General features: G+C 38.5%; 1 protein-coding gene across 1 annotated transcript in view; it reads left to right on the top strand.

Annotated features, from left to right (window-relative positions):
- LOC112965731 (protocadherin-11 X-linked-like) overlaps window positions 1-22,022 on the top strand; it is a 341,170-nt gene that overhangs the window by 216,164 nt on the left and 102,984 nt on the right. Inside the window, exon 4 of the mRNA XM_026065031.1 lies at window positions 8,528-8,551. Coding sequence (XP_025920816.1) covers window positions 8,528-8,551 — 24 coding nt within the window. The remainder of the gene's footprint in view (window positions 1-8,527; window positions 8,552-22,022) is intronic.

The following is a 22,022-nucleotide window of genomic DNA, read 5'->3' as shown; positions in this document are numbered from 1 at the left end:
CGGGAACTCAGTGAGTAGAAACTGATGTTACTGTCTGGAAAATTAAGTATGAGACACTCATTCTGTGTGATCTCTGACTGATAAATCTGGGACACGACTTTTCCAGATAAAGAACATGGGTGGTAGTAGTTGCCCAAATAGGCTTGTCATTGGTTTACAAGCTTTATTTAAATGTTAAAATACCATCCATTTCTGTGGTTATGGTGGGGTTTTTTGCTGCTTTGCCTGATTAAACATTTAGCTGATAAAGCCTGTCAAGGCTGTACAGAGCTACAGCAGTTAAGAATACCTATTTATAGGCTCTATTTTTATGGTCAGTTTGACACAGAACACTTTAAAGTCAAGCTAATCTATGATTGTTTAAATTTTGAAGTTTGCTGATACCATTTTTAAATGTGAATTTTATATGCTAATGTCCTGAAACAAATTTGATCCGATTATTCTTATTCAGAACCAAATTGCTATATTGTCCCAAATTACTGGTAGGGTAAATATAGCAAGAAAAAACAAGGATTTACCAAAATCAGGAACAAGAACAATGCTTAAGGTTACATAGCATAAAACTGCAGCAGTGGCAAATAGGCAATTTTGCCAGCATGGCAAATACAGTAAAAGTTCCACTATTCAGTTGCAGAATATTTTTATAATTTAAACCTTCTTTATTCTGACTGTTACGTCACTGTCTATTCAGAATCTAAAATACTGTATGCAGGTGATTCCTAAAGGTTTTTGACAGCAAAAATGAGGGAAAGTGGTGGTATTAGAGCTGTAGCTTTTTGTTTACTTGTTAATTCTAACAGCTGCAGATGCTCTTACTTGCTTAAATTAATGGCTAAAAACGTATAGTTATGCCAATTTTCCTGGCCTAAATCTAGCATAATAGCTTTAATGAGCACATTTATTTATCCCCTTTCCTCATGCTCTTCCTCCTTCACAAATGCTGTGTAGACAACATTGTCATTGGAAACCCAGAGGATGATGATCCTGAAGGTTTGTATCTTCTCCTTATAGCTCTTTGTGAGGGTTAAGTATTCGGGGATTAAGACTTGTTAATCTCAGGTAATGCAGATTCATGTGTTTTACAAATAACCAACATCTAGCACCAATATGGTTTTATTACCACCTGGTGTTACTAATGAGTGACAGGCAGGAGCAATAAGATGCAAGTGTGTAACCGTTTCTCTCGCAGGAGCAAAAGAGGAAAGTTGTTTGTTTCCTCTTTTATAGTTTTGTTTTTTGTTTGTGTGCAGTGGAAAGTCTTTTGGGGGGGGAGGGGAAACAGAATTACTTTTTATGGAAAGGCAAAAACACTCGGACTAAAACCTAATTACAAATGATAGAGTGCAGTATTTTTTTCTGCTCAATTTAAAGAATCACTTTATAATCCTGGAACAGTGGATAACAACATCACTAATCCAATATTTTAACAGTAAATATGTTTGATGATGGGAATTGCTATACTAATCTTATATCCCTCCACAGTATAGTTAAGAAATCCACAGGGGGTTTTACTAATCAGTTTTTGTAAAGTAAATCAAGTCATGTAATTCTTGTTCGCTCTAAATGCCTTGCAACTGCAGGCAGAACCGTGTGCCTGCCTTTTTGTTCTTTTCATCGGTTTTGTGCCCTAATCTGCAGCCAAGCTCTCCCCGTCGATGTGCAGCACAAGGGACTTTTGGAAAGAAGAGTCTCCAAGCTCCTCCTGACAGAGACCGTCTGGCGTGAGCCGAGGTTGTAGTTCAGCCCGTTGCCCTCGCGTGCCGCGGCAGGATCGACGTGCTGTGGCGGTAGCACCTCTGCCCCCTCCAGAGAGGGGAAGAGCTTCCAGTAGCAAATATTACCTGATCACGCTCACCGCTGCTTCTCGTACGCGTGGGTTAATCTACTTAGTTTAGACTCCAGTTTTGCCGGACAGTGAGATATTTTGCAGTATGGCTTGTGTCCTTCTTGTGTTTTACAAAACCACCAAAGTTAAAATGTTTTTCTATTTTTATTTTTAACTTAGAAACAATACAATGTTTTACAGCAGGGAAAAATGCTGACCTCCGTGATAAATTATTTCAGGATGAGTAATTAATGAGAACTCTGTGCTGATGTTGAACTGCACATTTGGTTCCCGCAGTTCATGAAAACTGACTTATTTTTCATAAAACCCTGGTGTGCTCTGTTTACTTAGCTCGCCGTGGCAGCCTGTAGGATTCTAAATCGGTGCAAGTCACAGGAAAGGGAAGCTCTATTTCTGACTCGCTGTGTTCAGTTTAGGTATAAATCAGTCACCTAAATAGACTTCTTTAGTCTAGGTATACCCTGGTTATATTTAGTTTTGGAGAGTCTGTACACTCAAAATAATCCTGTTTTATTTGGTGCCTTCATAAATTTACGTTTGCCTCAAGTGTATTTTGTATTTAAATAGAACTTCAATTATAATCCTGAGCTCTGATGCAGAAGACTTAGTAAATTAAAAAAAAAAAAGTCTAAATCAACACAGAAGGAGTTAGGCTTCTAAATGCAGTTAGATTTGACCGCATAAATATTTGAAGTGGTTTTGAGCAGTCCAATCTTAAAGACCTGCTTTTGCGCCTCTGAGAATGGAGGCCCTGCAAATGAGAAGCCGGCTGGAAGCAGTCAGTTGTTGTGGTCTGCAGTGAGTACCAACAGGAATGAAACATGATTTTACTGAGAAACTTGAGAGAAAAACACAGTAACTTTGGCACATCGAAAGTAATTATAATGGGGTACCCAAATAATGGATACCCCAATAAACATTTAATCTTTTTGACACCAAGTAGAGCGACTATGAAGTGTGTGCAGTGTGTGGCTGCCACCAAAGCACAAACCTGGCTTCTCTCGGGTGCCAGTGCTGTTTTATCTTAGCTGTGGCTCCAGGGTATGGTCTATATAGTAGTCATAACATCTTACGTTAATAATGTGACTGAAAATCAAGATACAGTTCTGAACAGTGACTTAACAGAAAGGCAACTTATTAACTGGAAAATGAGCATTAACCATTTCCAGTCTAGAGACTGAAATGATCATTTTCCCTGACCATTCCATTTAATAAAGAATACAAAAATACCAATATGCCGGATGTAAAACAGTGCATCAGTATATAGTGTGACTATGTTTTCTGGGTTCATTCAATTGTAAATTAAGAATTTTAACATGATTTTTAATGTAAATTGTGAATTAAAAAAGGAGTGAATTAAAAAAAGGTTGTGGGTGAATTTTGGGGTAAATATATGTTGCCTAATTTAGAGGTATTTCTCAAAATTTACAATTGCAGTTATTTTCAGGATTATAAAGTATCAGAATACTTCCTCAATTTTTTCTGATTTGCATATTACTACTTTGCATTAGATCCAGGAGATTGATGGCATTGATTACCCTTTAGTTAAAGTGCTAGATAAGATATTTATTGGTGAGAACTTCTAATGAATATGGTGTGTTTGGTGTTTTGGGTTTTTTTGTTCTGTTTTGTTTTTTAGATCTGGTTTTGCCATTGCATAAGAGCACTGGAAGTTAGTAGCCGACATTGCTGAAAAGTCACTCTGTGAAAAAAAAAACAACAAAACACGATATCAGGGTCTTCTGTGAGCAATGAATTTGCTATTAATTTCAGCAGGGGAGACTGTTACAAAGCCCAAAAAAATTTTTGGTTTTTCTGTCCAGCCTTAATTCTATGATAAAAACATTCCATTTGAGCTAAGCTGCAATTCTGTTATGAGTTAATTAAAATGAATGAGAACTCTATAGAGAGTTTCCGTACAGTTTGCTGTGGTGTATTTCAGGCATTTAGCTCTGCTGAAGCTCATCCCTCTAGGTGTGCATCTCTGGGGCGGCCACTCGTACACTCAGCTAGGTCAGACTGTGCCATGGATTTTCTGAACCCAAATATCAGAGCTACCAAGTGGGAAATTGGGGAATAGTAAAGGTTTCCAGTCCTTAGTACATTTAAATATTTAAACCTTTTTTTAATTCATTCGCTCAGACTCTGAAGAACATCTTTTCTGTTTTGTCCACCATGCCAGCTATGTTGTCTGCCCGATTTCAGTGGTTCCTGCTCGTAAGCCTTTTCCTCCTCTAGCTTCTGACACGTCAGAGCTTTTATTCCAGACTTGAACTGCGTGTGAATGAGGGAAGGACGGTTAACAGCAGAAGGCGTGCTCAGCCCTACAGCACTGCCTGGAAGCTCAGCCCGGCGTGCGTGCAAACGGGCGACCCCGGAAAGCACCCTGGCCGCGGGCAGCCTGCTGTAGCTATGGGGGGGACCAAGAACGGGGACTTGATTTATTCTCCATTGCTCTATGTTGAATTGGATGAGATGGGTTATTCAACAGTGAAATATCCAATGACACTGATGAAAAAGTGCAGACAGACAGCTACTCTTTTATCTTGTAAGAAGCTGGAAAGCCCTGTCAGTGTTTGAGTAAATCACCAAGGGCCGGCTTTCAGAAAATGCAGATGAGATCTTCAAGGTGCTCAGTTATGTGGTGGGCCCTTCAGAAAGGGTTTCCTCGCGACAGTATTTCTTCTGACATCACTCCCGTCTGGCGAGGAAGCAGAGACGTGCCTGTTATTTAGGAGAAGGCACTGAGTAACAAAATCATTAAGTTGCATTGGACTGTAACATACTTGCTCTGAGCTGTGCTCAGCGTGCATAAATCTTAAAACAGAAAACATAAACAAGACAGGAGTCATAGAGGTGTCAAATTTTCCAGTGTCCAGTTTCATGTCACTCACAGAGCAGTTAACTGTAATATAAGGCTACATTATACGTAGGAACAAGAACATCCTCTTAACTACTGCTGCTGACTGATGTATTTATGCATCTTGGAATAAAATAAAAGGTAGTCTGAAATATGACAGAGTAGTCTGAAAAGCTTCTGGAAAGCGTGAGCATAATAAAAAAAAATTCTGATCTTGTGCTTAAAACCTTAAAAATGGTATCAGCTTCATATTGGACCTTTGCACGAAGAGTGCCTGAATAAGGGAATGCTTGCCTTTGGCAGTGCTGGGTTTCTAACCGGCTTTTAACCTTCTAGTTTTTCCTAGGAGAACATGCTTTTCATACCAAAATAAGGTAACTAAATTCTCTAGGCCATCTGCCCTCTTCCATCTAGGAGCCATGAACTTGGCTTTGATGATGGAAGGTAGTTTTTCAGTATATACTTTTCTTTCTATGTATGAAYGCATTCATTTGGAGGGCTCATACAATATTCTTTCATACTGTTATGAATACAAATCTTATAAAATGATTCCAGTGGGTTTGTTTATAAAGTTAAACTAGGGTTAATGCCATTAGAAAAGAAAACCAGGCTGCAGAGAGTAGACTTTGCTGTGGCAGACCAAGACCATAGTTTGGAAAATGATGACCAAAATATTACTCTGTATTTTTCATTCATTTTGATATTCCTCTATGCATTACTAAGTACCACAAAGCATAGTAAAAATACTTGTTGTACTTTATGCTGTTTTTTCTAACCCTACAGATAGTAGAAGTAGCTCAGACACAGACAGGTATTAATATCGCACGCAGTGTGACAGTGGTTGGTATTTGTAGTAGAATTCATCATCTCTGAAGAGATTCATATTCTGCTGCTTTGTTTTTAAATCTATACATTTTCACCAGTAGCACAGTACTTTGTAACATGCTGCATTTCACTATGAGGCTGCAATACGGATGGTGGGAGCTATAGAAACATGGGAGAAGCTGTAGAATCTTAGGCAATTTGTCATGCTCTCTGCTTGCTTGGTCCCTCAGGATTTTATTCTAAATTCCTCTCTGCTTTTGAGCAAACACTCATATTAGATAGTCAGCTTGCCACAAGTGCTTACTCCTGCTGCAATCATTTGTGGAAATGTCCTCTCCTGAGTTGCCTCCAATCAGCTATTGCAATGGCCAAGATTTTAGTTCTAGGTGCTTGTTTTTGGAGATGTTCAGGGCAGTATCATTCTAATGCGAAGCATTAACAATTTCCTAAGTATTTCCAGTATGGGAAAAATTTTAGTACTGGGTTGCTAATAATGGGTCTGCCATTCAGATAATGTGGTAAAATAAGATCATCTTTATTCTGTATGTATAATGTAGAATATATGTTTGCTGGAGGTCCTAGGACAACTTTGGAGGTAGTAATGTGCACCCTGACTGGAAGCTATCAATAACTAATCCCTGGTTTTAATTGGAAAGAAACACAAGTAAACCTGTCAGGGCACTGACCAAGTAGAGCTTGTGCAGGTGGACTTTACCTGCCCCGTAGCTCAGACATATACCTTACACTCATGTTGTTTTCTGCTAGCTTTTCATCAGGATAATAGCCAGCACTGATGCAACARCATGCGTTACAGAAGGCCTTTAATATGGATTCAGCTTATAGGTTAAAGCCATCATTTTGCTATATGTCACTTCACACACGTGCTTCATTGCCTAACTGAGCTTTCTACAGATAAAAGGGCCGTTTTGGCAGATATGCAGGTAGTAGACCATGCTTCTAATCAACATAACCATGCTGATAAAATCTCATAGGGTAAATTTGGTTGTTTTACTGTTTACTGACTACATATAAATGAGTCAAAGTATAAAATTATTAGTTATAATTTTATGTATTATTGTTTTGTGGAAGAAAAGGAAGAAATTATGCTCCAAAGCTGTGTGTTTGGGTTTTTTTTCCAAAGAAAACTTTGATGTAGATCTTTAGAAAACTTCTRGTTTTTTATTTATTTTGTAAAAAGCTGTGTACTCTATATAATCAGAGATGAAAAATTTGCTTGTTTGTCTGTTCTCATGTATTTCATCGGCTTCTCCTAGCTCATTTCTGCCTCTTTTTCTTATTGCCAATAGTAAAACCTGATCTTTGTAGTGATCCTCTAGCACATGTGAATTACAGCTTTTTCCTTCCAGATTTTGTTTTTAAACATACATTTCTTTGGTTTTGAACACTATAGATCATTTGTCAAGATCCACAAAGCTTCTGTTAATCACAGTGGATTCTTACCATTTGTGTCTGCCAATTTTATTTTTTTGTTCAGCAACTTTTGTCTAAGGTGATGTGATAAGGCATTTAGTTCTCAGTGAGAACAAGGCTCTCGGTCCTTTTTAATTCTGATAGATTTTTCTTTAACTGCTTTCATGTATATGTCTAACATAAGGGTATTTATCTGTTTAAATGAAAGCCTGTGGTGATGATGCTTTGTGATCTATTCCATTCTCTCCTTTTCAGGATTTGCAAGAATTGTGACTCAAGAAGCATGCAAACTCTTTTCTAAAGAAGAGAATTGAGCGGGGCTCAGTTGTTCTTGGTTCTTTTGTTTTTGTGTTTTGTGTTTTTTGTTTTTGTTTTCAAAACACTGCAAAAATGGTAGGCTTCTGGATTTGGCAGTTTTACAGCAACTTGATAAAATAAAAATAATCGTACCATCTCTATTTTATCTTGCTTCTTTCAGATATGCTTCCTTCAAAACTGCCTCTTTCTTTCATATATGTGGAGCTCCATTCATAAGCGTGTCTGTTCACAAGCTCTGCCAAGTTGAGTGTTGAGAGAAAGTAAACAACTCGGTTAGAAAAATGGTTAGCAAGCATTGCATTTACTCAAAGGAGGAAAGATATGCTGCTGTATTATACAAGGGCTCACTTAATGGAAAAGTACTGTTTTCCCATTAGAAAGAGTGAAGCGTTCTGGCTAACTATTGTAAAATAAGCCARTCATGCTTGACAACTCTCTATTCAGGCAACTTTTCTATCAAGTTTCCTTTAGCGCTTTTCCTGAATGAGGAAAATAAGATTTTTGGTCCTAGGTTAGAACATAAACAAATATACATATACACATACATACATACACACACACATACATACATACGTATATGTATATGTATGTGTATATATATATATATATATATGGAACAAATCCTCATATTACAACTTCCTAGAGAGACCTGATAGCTACCTGAGAGCTGAGAGAAGTGCAGTTATTACAGTCTTTTTCTACATATTCCTCAAATATTGGTTTAATTGCTGGTGATATTTATCCTGTGGGCTACACACCCATTAATGATACTTTACAAAACGATCTTCAGACCCTGGCGGGTTTTAGTTTCTGCAGACAAGCGTGATTTAACTCTGCTGATTCTCAAGTAACCTGTTTATCACTGCTGTCCTCACCAAACTACCAAACAGCAGTGGGGCAGAAGGTGGTTCAAAGATTATCTTCCTTAAAAACGAGGTGAAGCTTCAGTTTAAAAAAACCTTTAAAAACACTGCTTTACGCAGTTTTCCAGAAGTAGAAAGATTGCTGTAGAAGAATTTTTTTTTCCCTTCACTTCTGCACTGATCCTATGCGCACTGTAACCTCCTCTTTTGTCTCCCTAAGCTTAAATTTTATGAGTATCCTGCTGTCGTGCCTAGGTAGCAGAATCGCATTGGTTTTGAGGCCTTTGTCAAGTTAAAGAAAGGAAAAAAAGTGTTTCAAAAAAAAAAAAGTGGCAGGAAAATCATTTGTATTTTGTGCATCAATGGCTGATGCTGTTACTGAAGCCCCAGACAAAACAGGATTTTGAAGTCCTTTAAGTATGTCCTGGATATTATTCTCAGCTGCAGTAGAAAAGAAGGTGACTTCTGGTTGTGTCAGGAAAGAAAAACTGATTTTTTTTCTTTACTGAACCCAAAGTTTTTGGTTACTAAACTGAATGTTTTTGCTTTTAGAATGTTTTTTAATAAGATTTTCATCTAAATTCTGAAAACAATTTGGTGTCTTGCTCAGTTTCATCTTTCTCTTAACGCAAGCATTTCAGATCRCCTCTGTGCTGATTCACAAATAGAAATGGACTAGTTTCAAAAAAACAGATTATGGATGAGGAATGAGCCTGTATGCAGAGGACTTCTTAACGCGCTGTGCCCCGCGCTGCTTTGCCGCTTGCTGCCGAGCYGCACTGCGCATCCCCTCTCCTCGGGGTTCGCCGCTGATGGCGAGGGCCGGCTGCTGCGGAGGCAGCCRGGAACCCTCGGCCCCTGCCCTCACGGTCCTGGGTGGAAACTGAAGCTGTCCTGGYGGCCCCAGGAGGAGGGGTGTATTGGGGAGCACCTACTCTATAAAAATGTGGTTGGTGGGCACCACATAATTATTTTGTATTTTCTGGGGCTGTGGTTGCGGTTGTCTTTGAACTTAGATATTGAAATGTTCAGCTATGATTTAGTTGTCACAAGTTTCTTTCTTACAGTGTAAAATCAGAAGTGTTTGTTGCCTCAAGCACAGCTGAAGGTAGCACTGGAAGCAGAAGGATTCGTATTTGTTTGCTTAGTGATGATATGGGACACCAAAATATAAATTGCTGAACACTCAGCACAGTTGTACTTTGATTTTTCTGTGAAGCTGTGCAAGGAAGCTTTTATTAATATCAAGATAACAGCAGTAAAATCTTTCTAATGATGTAAAATGTTAACTTTAAAACTTATTCACTTGAGCCCAGTATCTCTGGTTTAAGTCTGGCAGAATTCTGCTGGATTCCTGAGGTGTCCTACCAAACCCTGCCCGCACCGGCACCAGCAGCCTGGTGGGCTGGCCTGGAGCCACGAGCCTCAAAGTGGAGAAATTCTGTAAGAAAAGTGGTTTTTTTTTTTCCAAATCTAGGAAAAATGGATTTGTGATTTTTACATCAGGAAAACGCTGTTTCTTAAAGTTCAAAATCAGTTCTTCCTTTCTCATTTTAAATTCACAACTTTAATTAGGATGGTGCTAACTTTAAAGACAATAATTTCTTTAAAATACAAACTGGAAAATCCTCTAGAGAAGTCTTCTATTTGCGGAGGATCTCAGTGAATGTTCTCAATCAGAAAACGTCACTAAAGAAGCAACGTGTGAACTGCTCTTTCTTTCAGATTCATGGTTACCTTCGTACGCTTGCTAGCACCATTGCAGCTAGCYCATTTCTGTCACCTCAGTATTGAAACACGCTTGGAATTTAAAAATTGCAACCAGAAAATCTTGAACAGACACGGTAGGTGCATCCTAAAGGTATGAAATAAAGCTGAGAGAAGACCCCCAAGTTATTAYTGCTTTTTTAATTGTGAGTCAGTCCCGTGACTTTGTGAAGGCCCTTGGCATCTGTGTCCATTTCCGGGGTGCTGCTGAGTTGCCTCACCCCTCCTGACAGCAGACTGGAGCTCCTCGGGGATAAGATGCAGCTATAGCTGTGCTTTTCTGAAGGAAGAACTTAGCAGAAGTTGCCATTATTAGCTTTTTTGATTTTATATAGTTTTGATTTAGAAACCTAGGAATGTCAGTGCTGCCATACATTTGAACTAATGTATTACTGACTGCACTCAGAAATCAACATTATTGGAGAGTATAATTTATATTATCCAGTAGTATAGTCACATCCTTTCTGCATAGGAAATTTCCAATGCYACTTCAGTAGCAACTTGCTGAAGGAGGGATCCTATTTCTTAAATGAGGGAAGTATAGGAATATTTAAAATGTATTTTAATAACTACTGACACCCTTACACCACTCTTTATTCAGTGATCTTCGTTCTTTCAATAAATGAAGCTTCCTTACAAGGCAAGGCTAACAGTAATGACAATAAGGAGAATATACAGAATAAAGAGAAGGAACAAAACAGATTACATAGCATTATAAGCTGAAACAAAATAAACTTGTCTTTGTTAGGTGGGAATGTATGAAAAAAATGTATATGGCAGAAGACCAAGCAAACATAGCTTCAGAGAATAAATGCTTCTGAATAAGATTGTTTGGGTATGATAGATGTGTTATCAACCTGCTGTAGCTGAAAGCTAAATACATGAGTTGGAGGGAAAAAAAACCCAACAATTGGACAAAATCAATCATTGGGATGTAGGCTATTAAATGTTGACAAGTGGTAAAGGCTGGTTATACTGCTCTTAAACTTTGGGGGATAGCAGGGCACCTCTGAGTAAACTTACACTCTTTAAATCAAAAATGAAAGTTTGTTGTTTTCTTTCATGGCATTTTATGTCAGGGGCCAGTATTCTCAGAGAACATTTCACAGTGTGAAATTACTGCTTTACTCAGTTCTTTATATTTCTGACCTTGAGATCTAGACCATTACAGTCTCTCTACCTGAGAGAACTCCAGAGTTCAAAAATGTTTAGATTCTGTAAGAATAGAAAAACAAAGTTTTTTAGTTTAATAATGAGCACTACTCTTTATGAAAAGTGGAAGTCAAGTAACTGTGTTTCRTTTCATTCTACAGAGAGTGTTACACAACAAATCTCCCCAGCTTGTTCCTTCATTCTTTTCCCCTTCTATAGCCAAAAAATTCACCACACGAAATTGCAAGAAAACCCAAGCCGAAGTCATAAGGAGACAGTATTTCAGGCTGTTTAGAATTGCTTTCTTGAAATAACAGAGCTTCCTTAAATTTCTGCTTCCTGCGGATGTTTTGGACTTCTAGGTTTTGGTTAGTTAAATTGCTACAGAAGATGGGCAGAGCAGAGGATGCATCGGCAGCGTGCAGACCCTAGCAGCGCCACACTGGCACGCGCCCGATGCGTGGTTCAGGCTGCTGTTTGGCAGCTCTGCCCGCTTCTGAGGACTCCCCGAGGAACAACGACCAGCGTCCTGCAGCAGAGGGAGCGGCAGCTAGTACCCAAACTTASTTGCCCCAAACTGCTGCTGTCCTTTTATCGATGGCTGGGAAATGCACTTCTTTCTATGCCAGTCAATGCTAGAATAGATTGAGGAATACTAAGTAATGAATCATAGGCATAAGATAAAGGTTTCACTTTATAGATCTGTGACAAAGAAACAGTAGAACAAAGAACAACAGAAACACATACTGCCAGTGTCAGCGACTTTTCCTAAAAGATGATTTCATCTCCCTTGTAATTTGTGCCTTGTTACTGTGCTTCGGGATACTTGAAGTATCTTGAGGCATACGTTATTTAAGCTTCTGACACACACTTGTAGCTGGATTGTTCTGAATGAAATATCGGACTGAATATAGAAAGGGAAACAGGAGGGAAAATAGAGGAAAAATTAATTAATTGTAGATGCCACTGAAGTTAGCACTGAGATGCAAAAATGGGAGCATCTCTCTCTCTCTGCCTCTTGGGGAGGGTGGGTGACAAATTCATCGCTGGCCTGAGAAAGAGCAAGGCAGGACAATGGCAGTGACAATTTTGGACATGATAACAAAATTGAAGAATGTACGTTGTGGAAAAACTTGTTGCCTTCAGCGTATTAGAAAGCCTGCTGTGAAGAAGAGCCGCAGGGAGGCGGGAGGGGAGCCCTGGGCGAGCTCCTCGTGTCAGGAGGAGCCTGTTGCTTTGGGGTCTGGGTACCCTCTGCTGAAGATGTTGGTGTGTTTTACCCAGAACAATTTGCAATCTGCATGTCTTGAATGGAATACAAGATATTTTACAAGACTACTTAGGGACTCCCTATTTTAACACTTTTCACTGAATCTGTTAGTTTGTTGTTTTGTTGATGAAAGTTTGTTTTCTTACGCTAATCTTCACTCAAGAAACCTGTTTTATCTTTTCTTTCTCTAAGGAGACTGAGTATGCAAAAGAGTAAGATTAGCTGCTCAGAAGTTCCTGAAAGGCAAAAACAACTGAAAAATCWAAAAATTTCTTAAGTTCCTTTGAAATTTTTAGCTTACATTCTTTAAATTAAGGGAAGCGTGAAAGTTTAAGGGTTTGTTTTACTGGTAAAATCTTTACTTTAAAATAGTCTCTTGATGTCACATATGAGATAAATCATAGCTGTGGTTGTTTTGACACTCTGGAGTGTTGTTATATTATGCGCTGCTTTCCCAAAAGATCTTAAAATTTAACAAGCAGAGGCCAGTGCGAGTGATGAAATGAGGCAGGAGCAGAGCCATTTCAATTATACTTTTATTATGTAGCCATTCTTCGTAGTGCACTTCATACTTTTCCTAGTGCTTGCTAGGGTATGAAGTGCTTTGTGTGAGGGAAAGGCAGCGCCGATTTTATGACTAAGTGGACAGCGTGTTTCGACTTGCCTTGACAGCAACGCTGTGGCTGTGGCAGCCTGAGTAACACAGGAGAAAGCAGGGGAAACAGGATGCTATGTTTAACTTTAATGGCTCAGGCCCTCCTTGGAGAATGATGAGATTTGGTAATTCAGTAATATTGTTGTGAACAGAGTAGTCACACGCTGCTTAGGTTTCTGATGATGTACCAAGACTATGGTTAGCAGTGGTTACCTTGTTTTCTTTTTTTCTAATGGGCAAATTCAACAGCTTTACTGGTAATCATGTTCCTTACAATTTTTTCTTTTCACTGCTTGTCTCATAATTATGTATTTATATTCTTGATACAAATTAGTTAGTAGGGTAACCTGTCTTTTAGATTCTGAGTGTAGGTTTTTTTCATGTGAAGACAATAACAAGCATGTTATGTAGAAGATAACATAYGTGAATATATAGAAAAAGATTTGAAGGTTTAAACCATCATTCTCRGTGATTATATGTTTTAAGGAATAATTTGAAGTTATCATAAGGGAGTGTATTAAAATAACTTCCCATTGAAGATTGCAGCAATGGCACCAGGCACTGGGACTCCTGTTGGGTTACACAGGGTATTAAACAGCTTTTGTTTCTGTAGTAAATTTTTCATGTGCCCTCTACTTGCAGTAGAAGTATGCACTTTTTTGTGTTATTTCATCTGCCTCATGAACCCGGAGCGTGGTAGAAGAGCTGCCACTAAATGCATGAGCCAATGCACACGTAACCCAAATAGAGAGATTCACTAGGCGTTTTTAGGACAATGCTTCAGGGAGGAGACAGAAATAACTTGGTGGGGAGGGGGGTGTAATCGAACTGTTGCACATATTCTGTTCAGACTAGAGTTGATTGTGAGTATTAAATTCCYGTAAGAATATGCTAACTTTCATTGTAATGCAGCACTATTAGAAATCTCCCACAATGTCTAAGGTAATTGTTAATTTAGACCACTTGTGTCTTTCTGAGATTAGCGAGAAGGGAATCTGGTTTTTTTCTCTTGCAAGCAGCCCTGTTAAATCCTTTTGCTGAATGGGTAACGATTACAAGTCTCAACTGGCAAGCTACAATTTTTTCAATTCCTGAAAGGTCGTTTATAATAACAGAAATGACTAGCCCAGCACACCTACGATACCTGTGTTGTGAGGGAACTCTGATTAGARTTTCATCTGCTACCGAGGGATCTGCTTTTGGTATGCAGGGGAAGCTGCTGTACTGCTATTCCTGTCCACAGCTCCTCTGACCAGCGACAAATGTTCCCTCTGCTTTCTTATAGAAAATGTGATGGTTTAAATGCAAGCTGCCTCCATTGATGGAAAATTATTAAATTCTTCTGATTACTAACAGATGTGCAACACCTTTACCTATGGCAGCATAAAGTGTTGTATAATAGAGACTGTAATGCTACAGTGCAATGTGAGCCTACAGGAAAAGAGGGAAAACTCAGTTTCAGAATATGCAKTAGGAAAGCATCTTTTTTCCTTTACTTGATATTTATGCTCTGAAATAAGAAAAAGATCCCATATTTGTAATTTGAGAACAGAACTGTATCTCTTTGCCAGTGTTTGGGGTGGGGATTTTTATTAGCGCCTGCTAACAAAACTTAAATCTTGTGGTGATCATGGCTTAGGTGGAATAGTTTTGACGTAGTTGTAACGCTTGCTAACATTCAGGATGTTTGTGAACGCTACCACCCGATGCAAGAGTGCAAAGTTTGTACAGGAGTGCTTTATTTCTTACTCGCTTCTCAGTGAAGCTTGTGTGACGTCYGTGTTGTGACGTTCCTCCTGCAGGACCTCAATGCTCGGATGCAGATATCTACAGGGAGAAACCAGCAATCCTGAGTGCTGACTCAGGARAGAGGAAACATGGTCTATTTCTATTCTTTGCTTATACCTGCATATACTTTAATATCTATCATGAAAGCCTATTTTCCCTTGTAATRTCTGTGATCTGAAGGTAGCTATTTATTATGTACCCTTTTTTACTTTGCTTCCCAGCTTAAGGAGGAGCATTTTTTTGGACAAAACGAACTGAATACTTGGTGCAAAAAAGTTCAATCAAAATTGCTTCTCAGCAATTTAGCTAACCATTCTGTTCATTTTTGGGCAAATGGTGTACTTGTCTGTTTCCTTTATTATTTTTTAATCCTTCTTATATAATAGATTGCCATGGGATAGAGAGTGTTCCATCTGACAATACGCGTACATATTTTCCAGGAATAAAGTAGGGCATTTCCCTGTGCTCCAGCACATCACTGTTTAATATAGGCCAATAGATCAAAGACAACTACTGTAATTTCCCTCCTGAGTCCATTAAAGCCAGTAGAAATGTGACCCTTTATAACATGTGGTGTATTATTTAGAAAGCCCCTGATCTCTTCAAGAAATTATTAAATTCGGGCTTCTTTTAAAGTGCACCTTTCTGTGGTGCATCTACTTCTGTATCTAGGTAGCTAGCTAGCTATCTTATTTTACTTAACTGGCGAACCTACCTCACTGTGTTACGAGTCTGAATTGACTGGRCTGTGAACCAGCAGCTGCAAAGAATTTATCCAACTTGTAGCTCCTCATTTTAYGTATGGAGTCCTCACGTGGTTAATGATTCAGACAATTATCAATTTGCTAAGGAATCCAGAGAAGAGTGTTTTGATGATCGTATTTTTACATATGTGATTAACCTATGCAAAGTAATTTCTTCTGAAGAGTAAATCATATTTTGTGTTCATATCTCTAAAATAGCTCTGCTATTCTTGTGAACTAAATCTGTGTGATTTTCCTCACAATACAAAATAAGTAAAATTGCTATGTGCATGTGTATATAAGAGAAATAAGGAGTGCTGTGTACATGTGTGAAAGAAATTCATTTGATAGGAGTGTATACTAATCTTCCAGAGATTCTTGTAAGAGTAATATGCTCATTAGCACATTAAACACTAGCAATATCTTTTCCAGAGCAAGAAAATTTGTGAGCCTTAGTAGAAAAGAAATTCTTTAAAATGGTGCATCATTAGACTAAATATTAGTTCAATAACTGTCATCTCACCATTAGAAATGAATTATCAGAACCTGAATATAACTTTAAAATCTTTCCTAGCATTTAGATGATGCTGTATTACTTTACTRTGAAGTGATTTTTAAACCACAACTGAGAGAAAAGGACAGAATATTTTGTTCTCCTGCGGAAATTTGAGATGAAAAAAGCTGCTTTTGTTTTTAGCAACACTGTGTGCTTRAAGTCAGTAGCTTTCTAGTACCTTGTCAGTACCTAGCTTTCAGATTAAGAAACGATGAAAAGGCAACTCTGTTACAGCTTGCAGTGGGAAGACATGGTGAATAGCTAGAGTCCTCTGTCAAAAAGATGCCAAATTTTCAGGTGCCAAACTTTCAACCCAAGTCCCGTACGTCTGTTAGCTTCCACGTGGGAAATAGAGGCGCTTCGCAACTCCAACACCAAATTGTTAGGCTCCAATTTCACGGTGAGATTTCATCATAATATTTTCTTGCAGGCTTATCGGAAATAAATGGGGTAAAGTGACTGAAATAATATTGCTTATTTCTGCAAATTTCTAAGACGTTTTCCTTTTCATCCTCACCCAAGTGAGGAGCAGTGAACGCTCAGCGTACACATTACGGGGTGCCGCGACAGCTGACAAGATTGATGTTCCAGCCTTGAGCTCATATATTAACTGCCCCAACTGTCTGATTGAACAGTGTAATATAACTCCACAGCACTTTATTCCTACTCTGTCATGCACTGTAGTTATTTATTATCCTCTCTTACACAATTTAGCATGCTTTGGCATATGCTCAGATGAATTGCATCAAAGATTAGTAAGGTCTTTGATTTTTCCCTATGAGACTAAAACTTAGTATTATGAAAATTAACAAGTGTTGTCCCCACCTGCCTAAGGTTTTAAAACTCACAGGATGCAAGTTGAGCAACAGTTGCTTAAACTGTCACTAAAAAGTCTACATGCAGTCAGAGCTTTAGACTTGCTCCAAAATGGCTGATCACAGAAATCATGACTTTCTGCCTTAAGCRCAGCAGATAGGTTCTGTGCTTTGGATGGGAATACGGAGCTGGCATGTGTGGCAGACTTACTGTTTCCCACTTACCTTGACATGGTCTTATGAGTGATTTGTTATTTAATCAAATTTCATGTAGCTGAGGAAAAGCATCAAATTCAGTAGGAACAAACCATTTATTATATAAACAGACGAGAGAGAAATCCCAGTGATTTTTCATCTGGCATAGATCAGTGCAAAGTAAATAGTCATTTACGTTACACCGGGTAGCTGCAGTGTATGAATATGCATTGCAGTGTATGAATAGCGGAGCGGCTGTACGGCAGGGAAGGATAAACTCCCGTTCCCGGCTGGGCCGGTTGCTGCTCGAGGGCGCGTGACCAGGCAGCTCTGTTCGCGCTCTGGGACTCTTCCCTTCTCCCCTTCCCATCTGTGTTAGAGGGTGAGGACAGGCGGGCCCTTGAATCTTTAAAGGACTTTTCATGTCAAAGGAGATAGCAGGGCCTCAGTCTTGCTCTTCAGTCACATTTGCTCCTTTCCTTGCATAGGACTTTGATCTATGAAAAAACTAATTATTCTTTTTGTAAAATCTGATCAATCAAGATGGAAACATAATTCTTGGATCTGACCTTTCCTTACGTTACTGCTACAGGGTTAAAGCCGTTCTCGAGTTTTTTCAAATGTATATTTTATGGGCAATAGAATTATTCACTTCGTTCTTAAGTGTTGGAACTGTGTTGGCCCCTTTGAGTCTTTGGGAAATGATCAAGCCTGGAAAACGTGACCCAAAAAATTTCAGAAAGGCATCAGTGAACAAAACTGTTAGGGAGCTGGAACAGGAGCTCTGGTGGCAACCTAGCGCTTCTGCGAACTGCCAGAGAGCGTGCTGCAGAGGCGCTGTGCTGGGAGGGTGGGTCGGATGGTGCAAGACTGTGTGCAGACACAGTCTGTGTACGTACAGGCACGCACATTGTATATGTATGACGTCTACTTTGCATGATAAAAAAATCTTAAAATTAAGGAATCCGATTAATTGGATTTATCATTATATTAACTGACAGGATTTCTGAATACTGTTTCTTCTATCTCCATGACCAGCTGATCTGCACCTGTCTTTCAAGTGCTGGCATCAGGAGCTGTTGTTGTCATTGGGGGAAAGTGGTACCTACTAGCAAGTCTGACCTTCGTTTGAAGCTAAGTCAGTCCTGTTAAGTTGTTGTTAACAGTACACTTTTGCTCCAGCCATTGGAAAATATGCAGTTTTGCACTGGAGAATATTCCCCTGACCCGTTTATGCCTCTCCCATCTATCCATAACRTAGCACTTGCACTATACTTTCCTTTCTCCTGTGCTTTACCTCTRATGATTAATAGTAAACCTAGTGATGAATGTGAACAAAAGGGTGGCAATTACAATTTCATTAATCACCTAATAATTGGGGTCCAGGGCTCAACTGTGACTTTAGACTTTTACATCCTAAGGAATTAAGGAGAAATTTCTATTAATCACTGTGTCCTAGCTGCTGACAAGGCCTGTTCTAACAATAGATCTAATCATTTCAAGATGTGCTACAATTAAAGTGAGTGTGATAAAGGAGTTCATCATCTGAGCCAACGTTTGGGTCCCAGGAGGTTACAGGAAGGAGCCTCTTTATTACACCAATGATTTGACTTTAAATGCTATGCATTAAAGTCATGTTTCCCTGGAGATTTATAAATGTTTAAAGCTTTTAATAAACTTACCCTGACTTATGGAGTATATTCAAAGTGGRATGGTTTGTTACAGTTTGATCTCTCTGTGGTGACTTGCTGCTCCAGCTCCTGTGTGCGCCCCCCTCCCCCCACAATGAAATAAAAATATTAAAATTAAGGATAAAGTGTTTTTAATATTATTTGCATGGAAGAATATCTGGTTACAGTTCCCTCATTGAGCCTCACCTTATTCATAACATTTTAGCAGATGTATGGTAAAATGGTATTTAGAAAAGAGTGGTGTGTCTCATTTTGTATAACCAAAGAGTTATACAGTAACAGTATTGTAATATTTGCATTTGTATTTGTAACAGCAGTTGTAACAGTATCAATAGCAAAGGTATGTCATGTATGTTGAAAATAGGTGAATGTATCTTGMGCTGTGTGCTTCACACCTCCAGCTGAGAAAACCATTTTGGTATAAATCTGCGGGACGAATTCTTAGAGTTCRCTGGCTATTTCTAATCTGGTCTAGCTACAGAAATAAATGAAGCTGCCGATGTGCAAACAACATTCTGAAAATAAAGACTTCATGCATAGAGAAGTAATGAATTTTCTAAAATCTATATGTAGAGATAAGCCACAGGTATCCGTATTTGAGATACCAAAATGATGAAACTAAGGCCAACTGGAATAGTAATTTAACATGAGAAGAAACCAGGTAAAATGGGATTTCAGAGAGTTTTATAGATTTTGTAGAGATGTATTTAAACTCTCTTTTATGCAAACTGAAAATTGTCAGAAATGTGAAAATATATTGAAATTTTCAAGCAGTTATGCTCATCAACCATGAATGTTTATGATAAATCTCTGCAAAGTTCTTTTTTTCTTAATAAAAGATTATAATCAATTTTCTAAAAACAAAGCAATTAAAAGGTTTCCAAACTAAAACATCTAAGGCACAAATAGCATATGATTTTTATAAACAATTCTAAGGTCAAATTACAATATTCATAGAATATGATAACATCACTAATATCGCTTAGCCCTTATAGCACCCCGGGTATGAGCAGTCTTTGCCATGCCTACAAAAACTCAACTAAGACCTGTCCCRAAGCAGTGTTATCGAACTGAACATACTAAAGCTAGGGGGACAATTAAAAGCAAGCAGAATTTTGCATGTTGATTGAGAATGTGAGGCAGGCTAATCATACATTGTTCTACAAGACGAATTATCCCGTGTAATTATTTTTACGTAGCCAGGAAGTACCACCTGGATCAGTATTTCAGAAGTGTTTGTTTCCAGCAATAGCATCAGAGCTGTGCTCTTTCTACAGCAAACCCCTGCGCCGAAGAGGAGAGTGCGTCCTCCTCCTGCGCAGCCATCTTCARCACGGGGGTAGTGTCCTTTCATGCAGCAGCAGGGAGTCACCGATGAACAGTACAGCTGCAGTAAATGGAAATAATACTTCGCGCCATTCTCATGAACTGAGTATGTTTTTGAAAAAATTAATTAAAATCTGTGCAACGGGCACAAACTGAAACACAGACACTTCCATCTTAACATGAGGAAAAACTTTTTCACTGTGAGGGTGACAGAGCACTGGAACAGGTTGCCCAGAGAGGTGGTGGAGTCTCCTTCTCTGGAGATATTCAAAACGCGCCTGGATGCAATCCTGTGCAATGTGCTSTAGGTGACCCTGCTTGAGCAGGGGGGTTGGACTAGATGATCTCCAGAGGTCCCTTCCAACCTCAGTGATTCTGTGATTCTGTGATCTTGACCCGGTGATTAGGTAAATCAGATCCGACTGAGGTGAGTCAGAATAGTTTAAGGTAATGTTCTGAGGGGAAACCAGCACGATCAAATACTTCATTATTAAAATAGAGCTTTCCAAATAATTTAACTGTAAATAATTCACTTAGTGAATTTAACCTTCTTTTCAATTCAGAGGCTGTTTGCAAGCAAGGTTTGGTTTCCTCCATGATATTTGCTATTTCTATTGTTTCTAGTTTAATTCTGCGAGGCAGTGAGCTATTTGCTTTGGTTATTTGCTTCTTCACAAGCAAATTGCAGCTGTTCTGCTCAGCTGGTGTTACTTTCTGTATTGCTTGGCTAAGCATGTGTCTTAAAGAGAAGACTTGATACCACTTCTGAAGCTTTAGGTGTTTAGAATAAACAAATAGAAATTGTGCCTTCAATAACTAGGGTCACTGCAGCTAAAAGGAGTTCTTCTTCTTTGTAAGACTCAGTGAAATCCCTGGTTCTCTTGGGTTAGGTTTAAGACCTTTGTCCTTTTTCTAAGTATCAGCATGTTCCTCTTCCTTAAATTATACTGGTAGTGATGTGAGAGTTTGGGCACTGTTGCCTGTGAGAATTTGTACATGCAARAGTTATTGCTTGGCAGTGTGGAGAAAGGAACTCTTTTGAAGATTGGAGTAGATGTCTTAAGTTCAGGTGAGTTGGACTTTATGCAGCATTCACTCAACTCTTATGGCATGTTTTCATGCTTCCAAGCAAGACTTATTTTTCTGTACAAACTCTGGACAACAGAGGGAAAACAAGAGTGCAAGTAGTACTACAGTTATAAGAGCAAGTGGATGGAACTTCAAAAGTGAGCTTGGTTTAATGTTAATGGTTTATATTAAGTTATATGACTTTATTATTACTTATAGGTAACTGCTATCCTTTTTAGTACAGGAATAATACATAACAACTGAAATAATTTCAAGATCATAAATTTAAAACCCAGTTGCTTTTGTTATAATCCCTTTTTCTTTTCTTTATGAAGAGAAGCAAAAACCTCTCAAATCTTCCTGAGCTGTGTTAAATAATGCTGGACAGCAATAGTGTAAAGAAACCGTATAATCTGTGAAAATGTTAGTGTTGACTGTTTTTTTTTTTTTGTCTTCAATAACTGGAAAAAGGTCATTTGTATTCTTGTTATTCATTGACATTCACCAGGAAATGATTATGTACAGAATTTTGAGAAATACAGCAGTACTTTTAGAGTGGAATTCAAAATTAATAATCTGAAAAGGGACCTCTCTGTGATGATCTGTTCATTTTAAATGATCCTGTGAACAATGCAAGCCTTCAGCATAGACCAGATGAATGAAGAAAGCTGAATTTCCACAACAGCATAGAAACAAAACATGAAAACGGAGGTACTGACAAGAAATGTTTTCAGAAAACAAATTACATTTTAAACTGCTTACTATTACAGTTAGATTTTGAGTGCTGCGAGTTCCTAAAAGGCTTGTATGATCCTTTTTGCAAAGATTTTTATTTTTGGTGTCTAGTGTTGAT

The sequence above is a fragment of the Apteryx rowi genome, unplaced genomic scaffold (assembly GCF_003343035.1).
Source record: "Apteryx rowi isolate R43461 unplaced genomic scaffold, aptRow1 scaffold_102, whole genome shotgun sequence".
NCBI lineage: Eukaryota > Metazoa > Chordata > Aves > Apterygiformes > Apterygidae > Apteryx > Apteryx rowi.
Note: the sequence above shows the minus strand (reverse complement) of the source record. Positions and strands in the feature narration are given on the sequence as shown.